We start from the raw sequence: 20187 nt of genomic DNA on the forward strand, positions 1-20187 counted from the left end.
GAATCTGATTACCTGGCCTATAATGCACTGGGCTTTCCTTTGCAGTGAGGCAGGCCCATTAAGTGACCAGTCACCCGGTTCTCAGAGGGGTTTTTCCTCTCACACACATGCGCCCACACACACACGTGTGTATATATATATATATATATATATATATATATATATATATATATATATATATAGAGAGAGAGAGAGAGAGAGAGAGAGAGAGAGAGAGAGAGCTGCTCACACGTTAGGTGCTAAATGGGTGATACTTTTTTTGCAAATCCAACCATGTGGATGTGCTTGACGTGGTGAGCTTTCTAGGAATCAACCATTGGATTGTGTATTTTCGATGAAAAAAATGTCATTTTTGAATGTTTGAATATTTTTCAAGATTATGAGCCATTGATTTTAAAGCCTTAAAAAATATTGTTTATGCATCAAAATCGGATGATTCAAGAGCGGGTTCTTATAAAACCAAACATGTAGATCACATCGGTACGGTTAGATTTAAGAAAAAAGAAGAAAAAATTCATGAAAATTGTGGTTTACACATTAGTTCTCATATTCTAGTGACTCTCTCTCTTCCTATATATATACATATATATGTGTGTGTGTGTGTGAAAATGGAACTATTGGACACAGAGAACGTGCACTTGCTATTGAAGGGATGTACTATGCTCCTTGAGTGGTGTCTAATTGCACCTCCTTGCTTGTGGAGAAGCAGGTGCATGGTCATTACAGTTCCTGACTTTGGCAATATCATTATCAGGATAATGCATAACATATACACTAACCCCTTAACAGTCAATTAAGCAAAATAAAACCCAAAATTTGTCCAAATAAGTAGGATCGCTCTCACGCATGCTTCACTGGTTGGCTACAACATTATTTGGATCATACATTGCATGCTCTAACCATTTACAGATGAATTGTGCAACAAAATAAAGCTGACATGTCTAAATAGGATAGGTCGCTCTCGCCGATGCGTTAGTGGTCAACCTTGGGCTGGATCCAAACAATGCTAGTGCACCAGCAGGCTCAACATGTACGGTACACGCGTGGCGTGTCCGATCGAAAACGACCAATCTGGGTATACGGTCACTATCCATACAATGCTAGTAGTGGACTGCCAACAAGCACGATAATTCTACATGTTTGTGGGATAGCTCATGGGTGAGAAGACAAGCAAGCACCCAATTGCTCCAACTAGTGGGAGGGATTCCTCCAAGACTTATGACCCTGATAAGAACAAGCTGGGAAAGCCAGGCCAAGAAAAAGGATCAAAAACCTACAAAGATCATGATTTTGTGGGGTTTTGTGAAGCTTTGGTTGTGAAATATAGATTGCGAAAGGGGCTAGAGATGGTGAAGGCTCAAGGTGTGTACAGAAAAGGTGTTATTTTTTACACTATTTTAGCGTCAGAAAAAGAGATTTTTATGCATTTTTTGAGTCAAAAAATGTATTTTTTTTCTTGGGCTATTTTAACACCAGTGAAGGTCAGATTTCTTGTAGTGATGCAAACATGTACATGCATTTATTATGGAAGCGTTAGGAGAACTAAGGACAAGGTGTGGGCCCCATGTGTGGGTGTTGAGCTGCGGACCCAAGCTAGGGTATGTGCCCCAAGTAGGATTTTGGACATTGGTGCATTTAGGGGAAACTGTCCTAGTTGTCCATTAACTTAAATAAATGGATATATGGTGCAAATGAATACTTCCAACTCAATGTGGAGTTTTGGACAAGTGTGACAGCAACTTTTGGACTTGGCTGTGTTGATTTCCTAATCTATGTCGACCACTTTGAGTGCAAATTGCAGGCGGGTCGTCCTTTTTTCTTGATTAGTTGTGTTGATTAGTCAATGGCACAATAATGCAGTGATCATCTGCATGGTTTGTTTAGAAGAAAACTTGTTTTGAATCATGTGATTATGACATATAATTAGGTTTTTAAAGGGGTTTAAAAATCAATGGCCTATGCCAAAATTTCATAACTCAAAAGATCGCATTTTTATATTAGAAAAGCACGATCCAGGCTTGATTTTTAGCAAACAAACTATACTACACCTATGTGGTTAGATTGAGTGGATACAACTTGCACCTATGATTTCTATCTCATTAGTTCCTTACCTTCGTCTCTGAAAACTGACACTCCTTTCAATGATTTCATCTTTGAAAACTGTCTGTCCTCCTACCTCATTTATTTTCTTTAAAAATCGTTTATAAAGGAATCGTAATGATAGGGTGTGCCTGGAGCACCTACTTCTTAATTATAACCATTGTATCTATTCATATCCAACGGTTATGATGGGTCTAGAATGTATCGAAAACTAAAAAGACAACGGAGAGCATGGGTAACCTTTCCCCATGTTTCACATTAATCGGTTATTAACTTTCCATAAGTCTCTCTTTCTTTAATCTCTCATGCATATATATATATATATATATATATATATATATATATATATATATATATATATATATAGTCACTAGAATATGAGAACTGGAAATATGAAAACTAATGTGTGAACTGCAATTTTTATAATTTTTTATTTTTTTTCTATTGAATCCAACCTTAGGGAGTGATGCATACTTGGTTTCATAAGAACACACTCTTTTTGATGCATAAATGAGATCTTTTTAAGTTTTTAAAATCAATGGCTCATATTCTTAATAAATATTCAAGCATTCAAAAATCATATTTTTCATCGAAAATACACTATCCATTGGTTGATTCCTAGCAAATTCATCAAGTCAAGCACATCCATACGGTTGGATTTTGCAAAAAAAGTGTTAAAAATGCCCATATTTTCAGATTCTAGTATATATATGATCATTATTTCCTTAATACATGGCTGGACAATATCTTTTGGTAGACTCTCTCTCATGCATCAAAAGCTCGATGAAAATGTGCTCACCTTTTATTAGGAAATGCTCAAGCAAGAAAACAAAGAAACAAGAACAATCAAAACACAAAGAAGAGGGACACAAAGATTTACGTGAAAAAACCTCCCCTCAAATCCGAGAGAGTAAAAAACCACGATCACCCAAAAAAAAACCTTTATTATTTTTTTTCGACTATTACAAGAGAGAAAGAAAAGAAAGTATTTATAAGGCAAGAGCGACAACCCTAAACCTAAACAAGTCGAGTCTGATCCATAAAAAATTGGGACCCGCACCGGGAGGAGCCCCTGGACCCCTTCTTGCAAGGGCAAAATCTGGATCAGGCTCCACAACTCATCAATCTCTCACTTGGAGACTGGTACAAAAAAGGACCTCCATCTATCTTGTCTTCCCAATCTCTTCTCTGCATCTCTGGAACAGAAACCCTCCCTCATGCTTAATGAAGAAGTCCAACTAAGGCAATGTACAACCTCAGTTTCTCAGTGGTCACACACTTTGTCAACATGTTTGCTGAATTCTTGGCACAAAGGATCTTCTCTAATGACAGTGTTCCATCATGTATCATCTCTCGGATGTAATGATACCTTAATTGAATATGCTTTATCCTTAAATGAAATACCAGATTCTTTGCAAGACACAAAGCACTTTGACTGTCACTGAAGAGAACACTTATGCCTTGTTCATTGCCAATCTTCTTCAAAAAATTCTTCAACCACACTATCTCTTTTCCGGCCTCGGAAATAACAATATATTTAGCTTCTGTGGTTGAGAGGGCAACACATTTCTGAAGTCTTGATATCCAATTGATCACTGTGTTACCAAGTGTAAACACATATCCAGAAGTGCTCTTCTGGCCGTCCACGTGTCCACCAAGGTCTGCATCTACAAAACCTTGCAAGTTTGCACTTTTTTCACTGAAACAAAGTGACATACTTGATGTCCCCTTCAGATATCTCAATAGCCATTTCACAGTTTCCCAATGCTCTGGTCCGAGATCCGCCATAAAATGGATCACAACTCCCACTGCATGAACAATGTCTGGTCTAGTGCACATCATGACATACATGAGACTGCCAGCGGCTAAGGCATATGGGACCTTAGCCATTTTCTCTCGCTCCTCGTCTGTCTTTGGTGACTACTCCTTCGAGTGTTTGAAGTGACTTCCCAGCGGGGTGCTTCTAGGCTTTGCATCTTAAACTCTAAACATTTTCAACACTTTTTCAATGTATTTTTTCTGTGATAGGTTTAGAGTTCTCTTCTCTCTATCCCGAGTGATCCGCATACTAAGAATCTGGTTTGCTGGGCCCAAGTCCTTCATCTCAAACTCTTTTGACAATTGCCGCTTAAGTATGTTTATTTCCTGCATACTAGAACCTGCAACAAGCATGTCATCTACATTCAAAAGCAAAATAATGTAAGACTCACCAAAGTTCTTTTAGTAACAACAATGGTCCAACTCAGATCTTTTGAATCCACAGTTACACATGAAAGTGTCAAACCTTTTATACCATTACCTTGGGGCTTGCTTTAGGCCATATAGGTTTTTTTGTAGTTTACACACCAAGTCTCCTTTACCCTCGCTTTTGAATCCTTCAGGCTGCACCATATAAATCTCCTCCTCCAAATCTCCATAGAGAAAAACAGTTTTTACATCCAACTGCTTTAGGTACAAGTTTTCTGCAACCACAATACTGAGAATCATTTTGATGGTGGTCAATTTTACCACGGGGGAAAATATCTCAGTATAGTCAATCCTCTCATTTTGCAAGAATCCCTTGACTACCAATCTTGTCTCGTACTTCTTGTTGCTATCGAGTTCATCTTTCACTCTGTACACCCATTTGTTCAGCAATGTTTTCTTCTCCTTCAGTAATTTGGTTAGCACCCAAGTCTCATTCTTTTGCAAAGACGTGATTTCATCTTGCATTGCTAACTCCCACTTAACTAAATCTTTCACCTGCATTGCCTCAGAAAAATGTTCTGGCTCTCCAGAGTCAGTCAACAGTAAATAGTGTAAAGACGGGGAATATCGAGTCAAAGGTTTAGGTACTCTAACAGATCTCCTCAACTCAGGTGCAGGAGTGACTGGCTCTATGTTACATTCTACCTCGACTGTCTCAGAATTCTCAATAGAGGTATTTGTTGAGATTTCCTCCAAATCAATCTTTCTCGTCATCTCTCCCTGTTTCTCTATACCCTCTGATTCTACACCGGGCCTATCATTGTAGAATATATTCTCATTGAATGTTACATCATTAGTTCTTATTACTCTAGCTTTGTTCATCCCACAATGATAACTAAAGTAATTTAAACCATATATAATAAAATAACATTTTAGGGCCTTAGCATCTAGCTTATCTCTTTTCTCAGAGTCAATGTATACATAGGAAATACAATCAAAAATTCTTAAATGAGAGAGAATACCTTCTTTCTCATCCATTTTTCTTCCGGCAGCTTTAGATCAAGTGGGACTGAGGGGCCTCGGTTGATAAGATAAGTTACGGTGTTGATGCATCAGCCTAGAATGCCTTTGGCAAACCCGCGTGCAGTGTCATGCACTTTGCACACTCATTGAGAGTTTGGTTCATCCTCTCAGCAACTCCATTTTGCTATGGTCGATTTGGAGCAGTTTGAGTCATTTTAATTCTGTTTTCCACATAAATTGCTTTAAACTCTACACTGTCATACTCGCCCCCATTGTCAGACCGTAAGCCCTTGACTTTCAACACGGTCTCATTTTTCACCTTTATTTTTCACTTCTTAAAAGTGACAAACATATCAAATTTATTTTTCAAAGAATAAACTCATACCTTCCTGGTGGAGTCATCAATGAAGGTCACATAATATCGTGAGCCTCCAAGGGAACAAGCAGAGGTTGGCTCTCAAACATTAGTGTGCACAAACTCCAGTTTCTCTACCTTCGGTTCTCTTTCGATCTTGGAGAAACTGACCCATTTCTGTTTGCCTAGCACGCAATCCTCACAGAAATCAGCATGTACAGACTTCAGATTTGACAGTAACCCCTTTGATGCTAGCACTTTCATCCCTTTCTCGCTCATGTGGCCAAGTCTACAGTGTCATAACTTAGCATCTGCTTCAAAACTTAAGGATGCAACAATGTCCCTATTGTTAACAGTCACGTAAAGGGTCCCCAATTTTCTTTCTTGTGCAATAACTAGGATCCCTTTTATAATTTTTCAAGAGCCATTACCAAATATCGTTCTATATCCGACACTATTCAACTGATCTATTGAGATCAGATTTCTCTTTAAATCGGGTATATAACGAACATTATGCAATGTCTATTTGGACCTATAAGCAGTCCTAATATACACATCACCCCTCCCCATAATATCTAACTGCTCATCATCAGCTAAATAAACCTTATCGAGCTTTTCAGTCACGAAATTGTGTATAAGCTCTTTGCACGGAGTGGAGTGAAATGAGGTGCCTGAGTCTAGAATCCACAACTCAATCGGACTGTCCACGCTCAAGATCAGAGCATCCTCAAATGTCATTTTTTTAACTGTCATATTTATGGACTGATCATTCTCCTGGTTTTGGTTTCGTTTCTTTCTTGAAGATTTGCAATCTCGTTTTAGGTGACCTTTCTTATCGCAGTTTCAGCATACAATATCACCTCAAGGTCTCGACTTACTCCTTCCTTTCGACCTTGACTTTTCACAGTTTGAATTTTGACCCCGTTGAAAGGGTCTCCCTCTGCCTTTGGTACTCATGGCAGCACCTAAGGATTCTTCTAACTCCTTTCTGCAAATATCCTCACTAAGAATTAGGTCTTGAATTTCCAGAAGTTTCAATTTCTTTTGCCCAGAAGAACTGCTAACTGCAGTTACAGTTGCACCCCAACTCTCGGGTAAGGAGGAGAGTAAAATAAGAGCTTTTACCTCATCATCAAAATCGATACTCACAAAACTCAACTGACTTGTGATGGTGTTGAACTCGTTGATGTGATCGGTCATAGAAGCCCCTTCGGTCATCTTCAGATTGAATAACCGATGCATCAAGTACACCTTATTAGAGACGGATGGCTTCTCGTACATGTTTGACAGTGCCGCCATCAAATCTGTCGTCGTCTTCTCATTTGCAATATTAAACAAAACATTGCGAGACAAGGTGAGACAAATTACACCTAGGACTTGCCGATCCAACAATAGCCATTTTTTTCTCCCATCGTCTCCGGTTTCTTTCTCGATAGAGGCTAATACAGTTTCTTTTGATACAACAGATCCTTGATCTGCATCTTCCAGAAACTGAAATACTTGCCAACGAACATATCGATCTTTATCTTTCCTTGCTTCGACAAATTTCTTCCCGTTTTAGTGAGATTGCAGTATGGTAGATATTCACGTACTCACAAACCACTTCGACTCAAGGCCACAAAATGACAGAAATTCATGTTCTACTGTCGAAGAGTGTTTCTCACAAGAAAAGAAAACTCGAACCTCGCTTTGATACCAGTTGTTAGGAAACGCTCGAGCAAGAAAACGAAGAAACAAGAACAATCAAAATACAAACAAGAGGAACATAGATTTACGTGGAAAAACCTTTCTTCAAATCCGAGCGAGAGTAAAAAACCACGACCGCGCAGAGAAAAACTTTTATTGCTTTTTCCGACTGTTACAAGAGAGAAATAAAAGAATGTATTTATATGGCAAGGGCGACAACCCTAAACCTAAACAAGTCGGGTTTGATCCATAAAAACCGGGTCCCAAATATAAGCCCCCCCAAAAAAAATCGGGGGGCGTTGCCCCCCTACGCCCCCCCCCCCTCGAGAGGAGCCCCAGACCCCTCTTTCTGCAACGGCAAAAACTCTGATTCAGGCTCTACAACTCATCACTTTTATCTCTATAAGCATGCGTACATGCTAACCAAAGCCAAGTGGGTTGGATCAGGGCCTGGTAAGGGTTGACCTTAATCCGGCCTTACTAGTGACATCCGGATCTGGTTTAGGTTCATATATGTTGTCTGGACAAATATTATGGGGTCATACCTGACCAAATATGTTCTGCAAATGCCCAAACTCATTTGTCTGAATAAATGGGTCGGGTTAATACTCGGCTGACTCAAATTTTTAGTTTCAAATAATATAAAGCACATAAAGAATTATTTTAATTTCATTTCAAGTACTATATCAGTTTGGTTTTCCCGAGCATTTATCAAACCACAAGGCACACTCAGTGAATAACGATGAAACTCGTGTGACCTACGCACTCAAGGGAAAGTGTTGATGGAGCTTCACAAGCCACCATCGTTTTTTTTTTTTTTTTTTTTTTTTTTTTCTGATTCATGTTCATAAGCCACCATCTTAATATTTAAATCTTCAAAATTATTTTTTGTAGCAATGAAAAATGAAACATTACCTTAAGAATATAAGAATCCAGTTTCTTATATAAGTGAAACCACTACCAAACGTTTCATCTATAAATCTATAAATGCATATGAAACCCTTCCCTAAGAATATAGAAACCAGTACCAAACTTGATTTCATCTGTGATGGTGGCAATAATTATATCCCTTTTAAACAAGGTAAGACATGAGATAATAGGACTTTTGGGGCTCCCTCTTAATACTTTTCTTATATATGTGGATCTAATTTACTTTCATTGAAACCATCAGACTAATCTCACTTCCATTGATGCTGTCACATAAGGTTATTTCTTTTTGGTACTTTTTATATCAGTTTCATGAGAAGACATGCAAGAGATCATTCTCATACTCATATATTTTTCATAAATTCTTGCAAAGAGTCAGCCCTTACATCATTAGCTTGAAAATTTTCAATGTTTTTCTTTATTTAGTTAATGTCTTAAAACATATTGATTTCAATATTTTGCTTTTACATGTTGATTGAGACATTGGCCAATTGCTATAACTTATATATACATAGTGAAATGCGGTGATATTATGATTTTTAGTGCTTTTGATTTTTTCAGCATTTATTTTGTCACAATAATAATTAATATTATTCTTATAACATAAATGATAAGATGTAATTTTCAGAAACTCATATCATCGTCAAGAAAACTATGTACCACAATCGCGTATCAATGTCTATTAGAAACTGGTACCAAAATTTCAATAAAAATGTACCTGAAACTTTAGAAGACCTTCCGTACGCGTACCCATACCCATCTTTGACAACTACGGACTAAACCCTTTCTAGCCTAGCGAACTCATCTGATTATGTTGTCAAGGATGTCAATGAATCGGATTTTATTTGATAACAAACCGAATTCAATGCTGTTTAGTTGCATTTGGTAAGCCAAAACCATATTTGATTATATTCGGATAAGGATATGATTTTGATTTTTTGCTATTGAATAAAAAAAATAGTTGAATTTGACCAATCCGTTTACATATAAAAAAGCCTATTTGGTATTAGCATTTCACCATCCAAATCCGTTTAGCCAACCCCTGATTAGTCGAACATGGTATTGCCCACACCAATCTGAATCCGAACCATTTACGTCCCTGAATAGGGTAGGATTTAAACCCAAGACCCATATCAAGTTCGGAGGAAGGTAGACCGGGTTTGGTCCTAGAAAAAATGAAGCCCAGCCTCCCAGACCAAAGGGTGACCAACCTAACTAGAGGTATCAACGGGCGGGTCAGGCTTAGTTCGGACCCAGATGGAATCACACATGGACCCAAATTTCGGGTATGGCATAGGGTCTGAACCTGGATCTAATTAGGTCCACTATAATAAAAACCATACCCAGACCCAATAAAAACTACATGAACCAGATCCGGACCATACCCGGTAAAACCATATTTGTGTACCATTTTTACATTGAAAAATTGTGGGTCTTAATTGGAAATCGGGTCGGGTTCGGATCTGGTATAAAATTTCACAAACTTAGCTGGCTGCATGTATTAATAGGACCTTCAGGTCTGAACCCAGGTCTTATTATTTATCACCATATCTGGACCTTATAGGGTTTGATTCGGGTCAGGTCCGTACCTGTTGACACTCCTAAACCTAACCGAACATTCAAGGGAAATTTCGTAAATTTTCTCTGCGGTAAACAACATATTTTCAGGGCGACGCCAAAATCCCAATTCAACGATGGCGCCCCCTTCTCTCGGTCAAATCCGTACACGCGTTTGCACGTGCGAAGGCTTAGAAGGTCAGAAACAAAGGGAAGATAACTCACGTGCGAGAAGGCCGAGCGTTCACCGCCCCCGCAGCAAGAACTCGGCACGTGCGAGCGCTTGCAAAAAAACCCTCAGCTGTCCGCCACGTGCGAGCAACGGTTAAAAAGCTTGCCCTCGGGAAAGGGCGACGCGGGACCGTCGGAGATCCCCCCCAACATCACGTCGCCGACGTGGCGAAACGTGTGATTTACAGTTGCGGGACACGTTGGCTTGACAGTCTCGTGGGTTCCACGTCAGCGGCGGTGCCCGGTTCGGGTCCGAATTAAAAAAACGGTTCCGTGTTTTGGATTTTGGGAGGCCTTGTCCTTCTCGCGTTTAGAGACCGTTCCGTGGACACGTGGCACAAGAGAAGTCCGTACGGAGAGGGGTCTCCCGAGCTGCTCGTGCATTGGCAGGGTCACGTGGATCCGATAACGGGTGGTTTGGGGTGGTGAAGTACGGATCGGATCTGGTTCACATGAGACCCCGATGAAACGGTAAAATCTGTAGGGATTTAAATCTGAATTAATGGGATCATGTAAATTGGATACCGATTAGGGATGTCGGTGGTTAATATGATCCGGATTATGTTTTAAAGTTTTACATCCAAATCCAAATTTGTATATCAGAAATATCCAGATCCAATTTCATACAAATGACATTTGGCATTTAGATATTTAAGCTAATCAGATCCAGATTGGTTAATAGCTTTTTCCATTCATACGGAATCTGATTTATCCGCCTAGATTGTGCTCAGTAATGACAAAATCCAAACTGGACCCGATACTAGAACCGATTAGGGAGCCTCTTTCCAATTGATAAAAAAGATTTGTATTCAGTTTAGAAATTTTCACCTAAACCCAATCTTTATCAGAATAAATATCCAAATCTGATTACATGTAAATACATTGGCTGTTTAGCCTAATCAGGTCCAAATTCCATAATAGGTTTCGCCATCTAAACCAAATCTGATTTATCTGACTAGTCATGTTCAATAATGCTTCATCTGGAACTGCATCCAATCCAAATTCATCGCTACGAATGATCATGAATTGAGCTTTGAATCTTTCGAATTGTTTTTCTTTTCTTGGATAATCCAAGGGAAACCAAACCACACTCCCACCCCGCAAAATCATGGACCACACATTGGCTGGCCTCTGGTTGGTAAAACCCTTAGGGCGTTTTGAGATCGGTAGTTGGGACCGGTGTTTGTGGAGTTTATGCATTTGAGGAGGTGGTAGATGCCAAATCCATCCTTTAGCGTAAATACAAAGGAGAAAGGGCCTCACTTTCCATCACAAATGCATAAACGCCCATCCTAACACCGAGATTCCAAACGGGATCACCATGAGCGTTTGACCAAGATTTTGCCTTGGGAACACCAAATGCATAAACGCTCATCCCAGTGCCAAGATTACAAACAGGCCCTTAATGTCCTCCCTGCACATCAGGGGGAGTACACCTAGCTTGGATCCTGCGGCAAGAGACACCACTATGTGTTTCTCAAGGTTGTTAAATGTGATGAGGCGAAGCGAGGCGTTGAGCCTGCGCTTCGCCTCTGAGGCGTACGCCTCTCACAACGTGAGACTCTCAAGTATCCATGGTATATCTAAAATATCGTAAAAATATGTGGCATTTTTGTAGGGATGTTAATGGATTGAATTTAATGCGTATTCGACTGCATCAGAAGTTCAGAACGACCTTTGTTTAATGCTCATAATCAGATTTTTTTTTTATATTTACCTTAGGCGCATCACTACAACGCCTCAGTACCTTGAGCTGCGCTTCACCTCTAAGGCGTATGCTTCAGGTACTGAGGCGTACGCCTCTCACAACACTGGTGTTTCTAACTTGTGACATCCCATCAACTTGGTGGCATTCACAAGTCATCGCCCCTACAAGATGAAGAGAGCCCTTGTGGGCATCTTTCAAATTGTTCAAACAAAGGCGTTTGTTTGCAAATCTCCTAAAACTTGCCCAAGGCCACACAGTCCAGACCTTCACAAAATACAAAGCTTGCCATCGGCAAACAAGTGAATTGCGCCAAAAGATATGCCAACTGGGGCTCCGCTTGTCTGGCAGGAGCAGTTAGTGCACATCACCTTGTGTTGGACGTTGCAAGTTCGAATCCCAATGATATATGGTTGTATAACTGGTAGGGGTCTTATTAGGAAGCAGATCAGGTGATGCTGAACATGAGCGTTTTTGCTCATGCCAACATCGTGGCCGTTCGATTTGTATTTTGAAAAGCTAAAAAGTCAACAAAACTACGTGGCATTCATCCAAAATGCAAACAGACGGCCACGATGTTAGCATGAGCAAAAACGCTCATGTTCAGCATGACCTGATCTGCTTCCGTCTTCTTAACCCCAGCTTTCTGTCTAAAAAAACACAACTACAACTTTCAATTAACTTTGTTATCCCTCCCATTAGTGTTAAAACTAAAAAGCTTGCTGGTGTAGATCTTTGTCCTCACTTTTCATGTCATACAAGGGGGTCACTTCCATAAACATATGAACTTTGGAATCTTCCAATTGATTAATATCCTTGGATCTTCTCTGGGCTATACATGTAAACACGTACCCTAGAGTTTTAGGGTTGGACACATTAATAGGTGTTCCAGTGTGCAAAAAGTGTACCACTACTAGGCATAATGGGAATGTTCATAGGCCAACATAAGTGTTTTATTTTGTGGGATGGTGTATGTAACAGTGACTGCAGCTTTCAACAAGTATAAGAAAAGGTCAGGTATTGATGATGAAGATGCCATAACCCCCTAGTTTTTTCCAATTGAAAAGCTAACTTTCAATGTGTCAACGGTTTTGGTTAGGACTCAGATGGAACCAGACTTGGACCTGATTTTTGGATATGGTATCAGGTCCAGACCTAGGTCTAATTGGGTCTACTATAAAAAAACTATACTCGGACTCCGATAAAAACTACATGAACCAACCCTGTATAATAATATCTTTATCATTTTTACATTGAAAAATTAAAGGGACTTAATCGAAACTTGGGTCATTTTCGGGTCTGATGTAAAATTTCACAAACTATACCCGAATCCATGTATTAATCTGACTGTCGGGTTTGTACCCGGGTCTTTGTATTTATCACCATACCCGAACCCTATAGGGCTTGGTCCAGGTAAACCACCCATAGCTACCATCCACCATAGTGACAAATATTGCGAGATTTATGAAAAATCTCGAGAGAAATTGCCTGAAAGTTAAAAATGACAATTTCTTGCAAGATTTTCAAAATATCGTGAGATTTATGAAAAAACATAAATATCATGATTTAAATGCGATATTTACGTTTTAAACAGCTATTTATTATGGAAAAAACATGTATTTTTTATTTTTAAATAAATTATATTAATATTTTTTAAAAATTATTTTAAAATTTATTTTTTTTGCCAAGATTTTGCTGAAAAAAATGCGAGATTTGTGAATTTTTTCCAATTTCCCACGAGCTTTTGAAAAATGAGATTTTTGCTGAAAAAAACGTTTGCCACATTTTCGTAAGTAAAGCTATGGTTGAAAATGAAAAGCCAACTAAATAAAAAAAAAGTAGAAAATGAGGTTGCTCTCGAGCATCATGTGAAATTTGTCTAACTTGGTGCATGCTTAGCCTATTCCAAGTAAGTGAAATGACTTTGAAGAAGCATGATTGGCAATCCTCACAAGGAAAGAAACAAAGTTTGCAAGGAGTTGCCAATTTTCCCATCTTGTTTTTTTCTTTTTCTTTCGAAAGTTAATTTTCCCATCTTTGTAACCGGCAAAGTCTCAGGGAGACAGGCTAAAAGGCAGTAGGATCCTTGTTGTCCCCCTCTAGTGCTTTCATGTCAGCCTTCAACACTTGTACAAAAAGAACCTTTCCACTCGCCTAAAACCCATCTAGGGTAAACTTCAATTCCCTTTGAGCAATGTTGTCAGTATCCGTATCGGCCATGTATCGTTTGGCCAACTATTCAGGTGAATCGGCCCATACCGATATTCAAGTGAATCGTTCTAAATTGGCCAAAAAATAATTTAAAAATGTTATGTATCAATCCGAACAAAATTAAAGCCATTAAAATAAATTTAAATATTTTTTTATATTTATTAAAAAATAGCCTATTCAGGGGTGAAGCTTATCGCTGATACAGGACTATACGCACCCATGCTGACAACAATGCCTTTGAGGCACATAAAAACACCAAAGTTGGACCACTAGGATGGATTCTCCTCCTCAACATGATTGCACCCCAACGGATCTGTTTTTCAGTGCAATGGAAATATTTATTTACCAATGATAGCACCTACAATGTAAACCAAGGTTGTTAAATGCGATGAGGCGAAGCGAGGCGTTGAGCCTGCGCTTCGCCTCTGAGGCGTACGCCTCTCACAACGTGAGACTCTCAAGCAAGGTTGTAAATGCGATGAGGCGAAGCGAGGCATTGAGCCTGTGCTTCGCCTCTGAGGCGTACGCCTCTCACAACACTGATGTAAACGCTATAGGACTAATTTGATCTAAATACACTTGAATTTGTCTTGGATATTGCCCTCTCACTTAAGTGACTTGACCGGGTTAATCGGGTCATGTGGTACCAGTTTCTTAATTCTTTCATAATCTCTCTCTCTCTCTCTCTCTCAAAATGATATTTATTTAATGATTACATATTTGCTCTTGACCTTTAACAACGGTTAGTTAAGCACCATGTGCATTTACTACCACATTCACAATCGTCTCCAATTGAACCACGGGAAGAAGATTTTCTGGAGTATCCCTTTGGTACCTCTACTTACGTCACCGTGTAAACAAATCCATATTTATCATAATCTATGTATATTAGGGATAGCCGGAGGTCAACAGACTCAACACCACTTTAATGACCCCAGGTTAGGTGATCGGTCTCAAGCATAGTGACAAATATCGCGAGAGATAATATCGTGAGAAATTTTCTGAAAGTTTAAAATGGCAATTTCTCATGGAATTTTCAAAATATTGTGAGATTTATGAAAAAACATAAATACCGCAATTTAAACATGATATTGATGTTTTAAACCGCTATTTATCATGAAAAAACTGTGTATTTTTATTAATATTTACTTATAAAAATATTTTTATATTTATTTATTGCTGAGATTTTGCCAAAAAATGCGAGATTTTATAAAAAAAAATCAATTTCTCATGAGTTTTTTTTGAAAAAACAGATTTTTGCCGAAAAAAACGTTTGTCACTATGGTCTCAAGTACTTCTTGAGCCACACAAAACACGGAAAATAACTAGAGTGCAGCGTTTTTTTATAGGCAAGCTGGGGTTAGGCAGAGCCCTACCAGATATACAACAATACCATTAGGATTCGAACTTGCAATGTCCCAATACATGACATGCACTAGCTGCTCCTACCAGACATGCGGAGTCCTTGTTGGTAGTACAGGGTAGGGTTTTTTTTTTTTTATGTAAAACACAAACACAGAAAATTGTTATGCATGCAGCGATTTTTTTTGTGTTTTGTGTGGAATACTTTCCCTCCTACTGGATCTGCTCTGCACTCCAATGGCTCCTTTCTCTTAGGGTGGCAATCGGATCTCAAAAGGAAAATTTGCAAAATTTTGCTGTCTCATATCCAAACCGACCCAACTCTCCAATATATATATTTTTGGATCCAAAACCTGACTCGTTTGCATCCCTAGTTTCTCTACATCCTTCATTCACATCTTCCATACCACCATCTAAATTTCCCATTAAACACAATTTGGCTTTGTTCGGGAGCCTTTAATCGGAGGCGTGTTGTGGTTTTCTGCAGTGCTCTCAATCTGCGGTACCCCTGGTTGTTGTCAATATACTACATTGGCAATGAAATTGGCCACCCCAACACCGCATTTAAACCCCATTCTCATGAGAGCATGTTTTTGGCAATTCCATTCTCAACACACCATTGACATTTTGGGAGGTTTGGCCTAGTGGGATGGGGGCCTAGACCGTTTAACAAAGCAGTCCAAGTTCAAATCCTATGGGCATCATTCTGAAGCTTGGGTAAGCCCTCAGAGTTTTACGTTGAATAAGAACTGTAAATATGACAGGCCGAGCCAGTACGGCTAGGTCTATGCACCTAGATTGGTTTCCCCAGGTAAGAAAAACAAAACTCCCAAATAGAGCCAGGATCAACCGTGGTCTTCCCTCAGTGCAATGTGAATGACTTCATGTACCTCTATAACCTTATATTTTTGGAGCAAGGCGACTCCCTGGGATAAGGGGTGCACCACAGGTTTACACCGTCTAAACCAGGTCTCTAATCCTGAGAGTGATTTCCCCATCTTCATAAGAGAGAGAGAGAGAGAGAGAGAGAGAGAGAGAGAGAGAGAGAGAGAGAAGGGAGTTAAAAAAAATATTACCTCATCATATAAATACTGCACCCACTGGAGTAAAGGACACCCAAACAACAAACACCATAACAGAGTGAGTTGCAAGGAATACCTTTTCTCCATATATATAAAAGTTCAGAATATACTTTTTGCACAATTTTAATATATCCTTCATCTTCTTTCCTCTTCTTTCCTTTTCTTCCCCCTTTTCCCATTCTTTTTTGAAACTTCTTTTGCATTCCGACCTGCAACACCCACAGTACAACATGCCAAAGAGTCCCCAAGAAACGGATGAACTTCCCACAACGCCCACACCACAAACAGGGTAATAGAAAAACAAATTCCATCTCTGATCTCTTCTTCCTCATTTCCTTCAATGTTGGTGCCCATAAACAATCCGATTCACCACCATCTTTCCGATACGGTTCCCCCTTCATGACAATGCGACGCACTCCGCCAATCTGCCGATTCTCTGGATGAACTCCGGCGGGAGGTTCTTCGCCGGTTTCCTCGGTTTGGAAAGCCAGACGTCGAACCCCAACGCGTCGGAAACCTCCTGAGAACTCCACCCGGCCCGTCTCAATGAGTCGGAGAGGTAGTCCGCCTTGAGAAGGAGCCCCTCCAGAACCGCTTGACTGTCGAAGAACACCTCCTCCGCCACCGCCGGAGATGACGCATCCTGGAACACTTCGTCGATGTCCGCCTCTTCCCACCCGCCCTCACGGAGGACGCCAGACAGCTCCCTGAGGTACCCGCGGACCCAACGGGGCACCCGCCGCTCGCCGGGCCGCCGGGCGATCTCGCCGTCCACCTTCGTCGATGAGAACAGCCGGTCCGGCGACCCGAGGGCGGAGTTCCGCCGGGGGTCCACCAGCTCGCTCCAGAACTCGATCCACTTGGGCGCCCTCCCCTGGACGGAATCCGGCTGGTTCCACGACCTCCGCCTCGAGTACCTCCCGTCTAGGCTGCGCCGCAACTGCGCGCCGCCGGAAACGTCCTCCTCCGGCGGTGACGCCCCACCGCGAGCGGACTTCTGTCGCCGTAGGAGCTCGTCGGGGCGGCGGTGGACGGCCTCGCGGTCGAAGAAATCGGCGAGGTCGACGCCGTAGTAGGAGACGACGGCCTGGTCGACGAAGAAGACGGGGTTTCCGGCGAGGCAAGGGACGGAGGGGATGTAGCAGTGACCGAAGAGAGGGATGAGGATGGGGGGCCTCTTGAGGGCTAGCCGGGCGGTACGGACGGCGAGCTCGGGGTCGGCCGGCCGGGGACCCCACGACTTGAGCCAGAAGGCCCCGGCGGCGACCTGGTAGGAGATTCCGGCGACAGGGAGGTTGAGGGCCATCCGGAGCTGGCGGGCCCCGCCGGAGCGCCAGTCCGGGAATCCCGGGCCCACCGGGAGGCCGCACTGCAGCAGCGCGCGGAGATCCGGCGGGAAGGTGAACCCGAGCTCGGCCTCGATCCGGGCGAACTCGTCGCCGGAGAGGCCGGGCTGCACCGGCACGCCCGACCCGCGCAGGTGCCCGATCACCTTCTCGGCGAGATCCGAGAACGAAGCGAGCCCCGTCCGTCCGGGCGTCGACGGTACGAAGGCGCCGTTGGCCCTCGCCGAGAGCCGCCGGAGCCCCGCCACGTGCGAATGCGACAGCGCCGTTCTTCGATCCACGTCGACCATTGGCAGAAAAAAAAATACTCCGTAGGGTTTAGGGTTTAACGGCCGGAAAATTACAGTTGGGGTTAAGGGGTTTTCCTACTTCTTGCTGCTGCTTTCTTTCTTTCTTCTTCTTCTGAGAGAGATTCTGAGAGCAGAGAGAGAGAGAGTTCTGAGAGCAGTGAGGAAGGAGAAAGGTATTACTATTTATAGAGGGCTGCCTCTTGCAAATGGATCGGTTTCAGACGGATACAGGACCCGAATTTGATAGATTATCCTAGGAATGTGGATCCAAGTGTCAGGAATCTCTTTATGGGAAAAATATCCGTGAGGCAAAATCGTCCGATGCATTGAGAAATGAGAAACTCTGTTTTCTCGCAAAAAATCTTTGGAAAACATTTAAAAATAAAAATATTATAATTATTGTATAAATATATAAAGACAAATTTGGATAACCTAGAAGACGTTGAGAAGCGCTTGTGTAGTGTTAATATCAGGATAAAAATGTGATATTTTCAAGAATAGTTGATATTTTCAGAATATTGCAATTTTCAACAATATATCAGCTTCTAAAAATGTCACGATAAAATTATTCTGTTTCAAAATATTATCCAAATGGATATTGAAGATCAGATTCGGACCTCACATCTTGAGACTTCTTGGATTCAGATTCAAATTTGGATTGGCATTTTCTGATGGATCTGCACATGGATCCTGATCAAAATCAATCCATTGGCCCGTTTTCGCTTTACAACCGAAATAACTTTGACGTATCAGATCCAGTATGGTATTATTATGATCCGGATTCAACTACACTACATTGGATCTAGTTTGAAAACGAACTTTTGTTCAGGCCTGATACATTGAATCTAGTTCCAAACCGAACTTTTGTTCAGGTCTGATGCCGGATATTGAGTTTCAAATTATGGTTTGGACATATCATGATTTGGTCCATATCCGATTCGTTGTGGGGAGTGGGGCCCCGGGGGATGCTTGTGTGGGGACTGGGAGTGGGACCTGGTTGAGATTTTGCCCTTGGTGTTTTTCAGTGGTCCCCGAGTTTGTAACACTGAATTGTGGTTTGTGGAGTCAGCGGTGGGACTCGTGAGCGGTGAAGTTCCTTTATTGCCCCCACCGAGGGTTGGTAAATGACTAATGGTGACCCAAACGGGTGGGATCTAGAACAGCTAAATGTCCGATCTGAAACAACCAAAAATTGGAAAGCCTCCATCTTGGATCCGACCCATTTTCATCCAACAAGACAAGTAAACTGAGCTTGATCCTCATCAAGTTTATGACAAGCTAGGGCCAAATTAACCGACCTTCTTTTCATATAAAAACAGGCAACAACCTGAATGAATTGTGCTTGGAGTGTTCAAGCTTGACTCGTTCTTGGGGCTGAACTGAGCTCGGCTCGAGCTCAAGCTCGTCACAAACTTGAACTAAATGAGCTGAGCCTGAGTTGGATCATTTTAAAATTAAATATATTATTCCAAAGTTTCAAGTGAAAGGATTTGAACTCTAGACCTTTTGTTTTCAGGTCAGTTCAAATATATATATATATATATATATATATATATATATATATATATATATATATATATATATATATATACAGAAATAGGTAGGTGCTTGACGTTTTTTTGTGTCTATGGAGTACTTACCGAGCTTGGTGTTTTTAAAAAATCTGTCCCTACAGATGTGTTCTGCATGATGGGTTTGCTAGAAAATCACACTTGATCATAATTTTTTTTAGTATATATATATATATATATATATATATATATATATATATATATATATATATATATAGAGAGAGAGAGAGAGAGAGAGATAGAGAATCACACATGTGTTTCTCTATCTCTCCCTACAGATGTGTTCTGCATGATGGGTTTGCTAGAAAATCACACTTGATCATAATTTTTTTTAGTATATATATATATATATATATATATATATAGAGAGAGAGAGATAGAGATAGAGATAGAGAGAACATTCACCATTCAACATTACCAAAATACATCCAAGAGAATATTGGATGGGAGAGACAAAAGAGAAACATAAAAGCAAAGCAACCACAATCTAGATGATGATTGTGCATAGATCAGAGTACAAGCCGATCAGCCCCTCCCCCCTACTATGTAACTTA

General features: G+C 40.8%; 1 protein-coding gene across 1 annotated transcript; it reads right to left on the reverse strand.

The window, feature by feature from the left end:
* Positions 1–16404: 16404 nt before the first annotated feature.
* On the reverse strand, positions 16405–18147 carry LOC149812438 (uncharacterized). The gene has a single exon (XM_089993331.1). The coding sequence runs from the start codon at positions 18060–18062 to the stop codon at positions 16824–16826; it is 1239 nt and encodes a 412-aa protein (XP_089849457.1). The 5' UTR covers positions 18063–18147; the 3' UTR covers positions 16405–16823.
* Positions 18148–20187: the final 2040 nt, after the last annotated feature.

Source organism: Nuphar pumila, chromosome 17 (genome assembly GCF_984573655.1).
Source record: "Nuphar pumila chromosome 17, dmNupPumi1.hap1.1, whole genome shotgun sequence".
In the NCBI taxonomy this organism is placed as follows: domain Eukaryota; kingdom Viridiplantae; phylum Streptophyta; class Magnoliopsida; order Nymphaeales; family Nymphaeaceae; genus Nuphar; species Nuphar pumila.

Excerpts from the sequence above, each read along its gene's own strand:
- LOC149812438 (XM_089993331.1), bottom strand. The coding sequence starts at position 18,062 with ATGGTCGACGTGGATCGAAGAACGGCGCTGTCGCATTCGCACGTGGCG.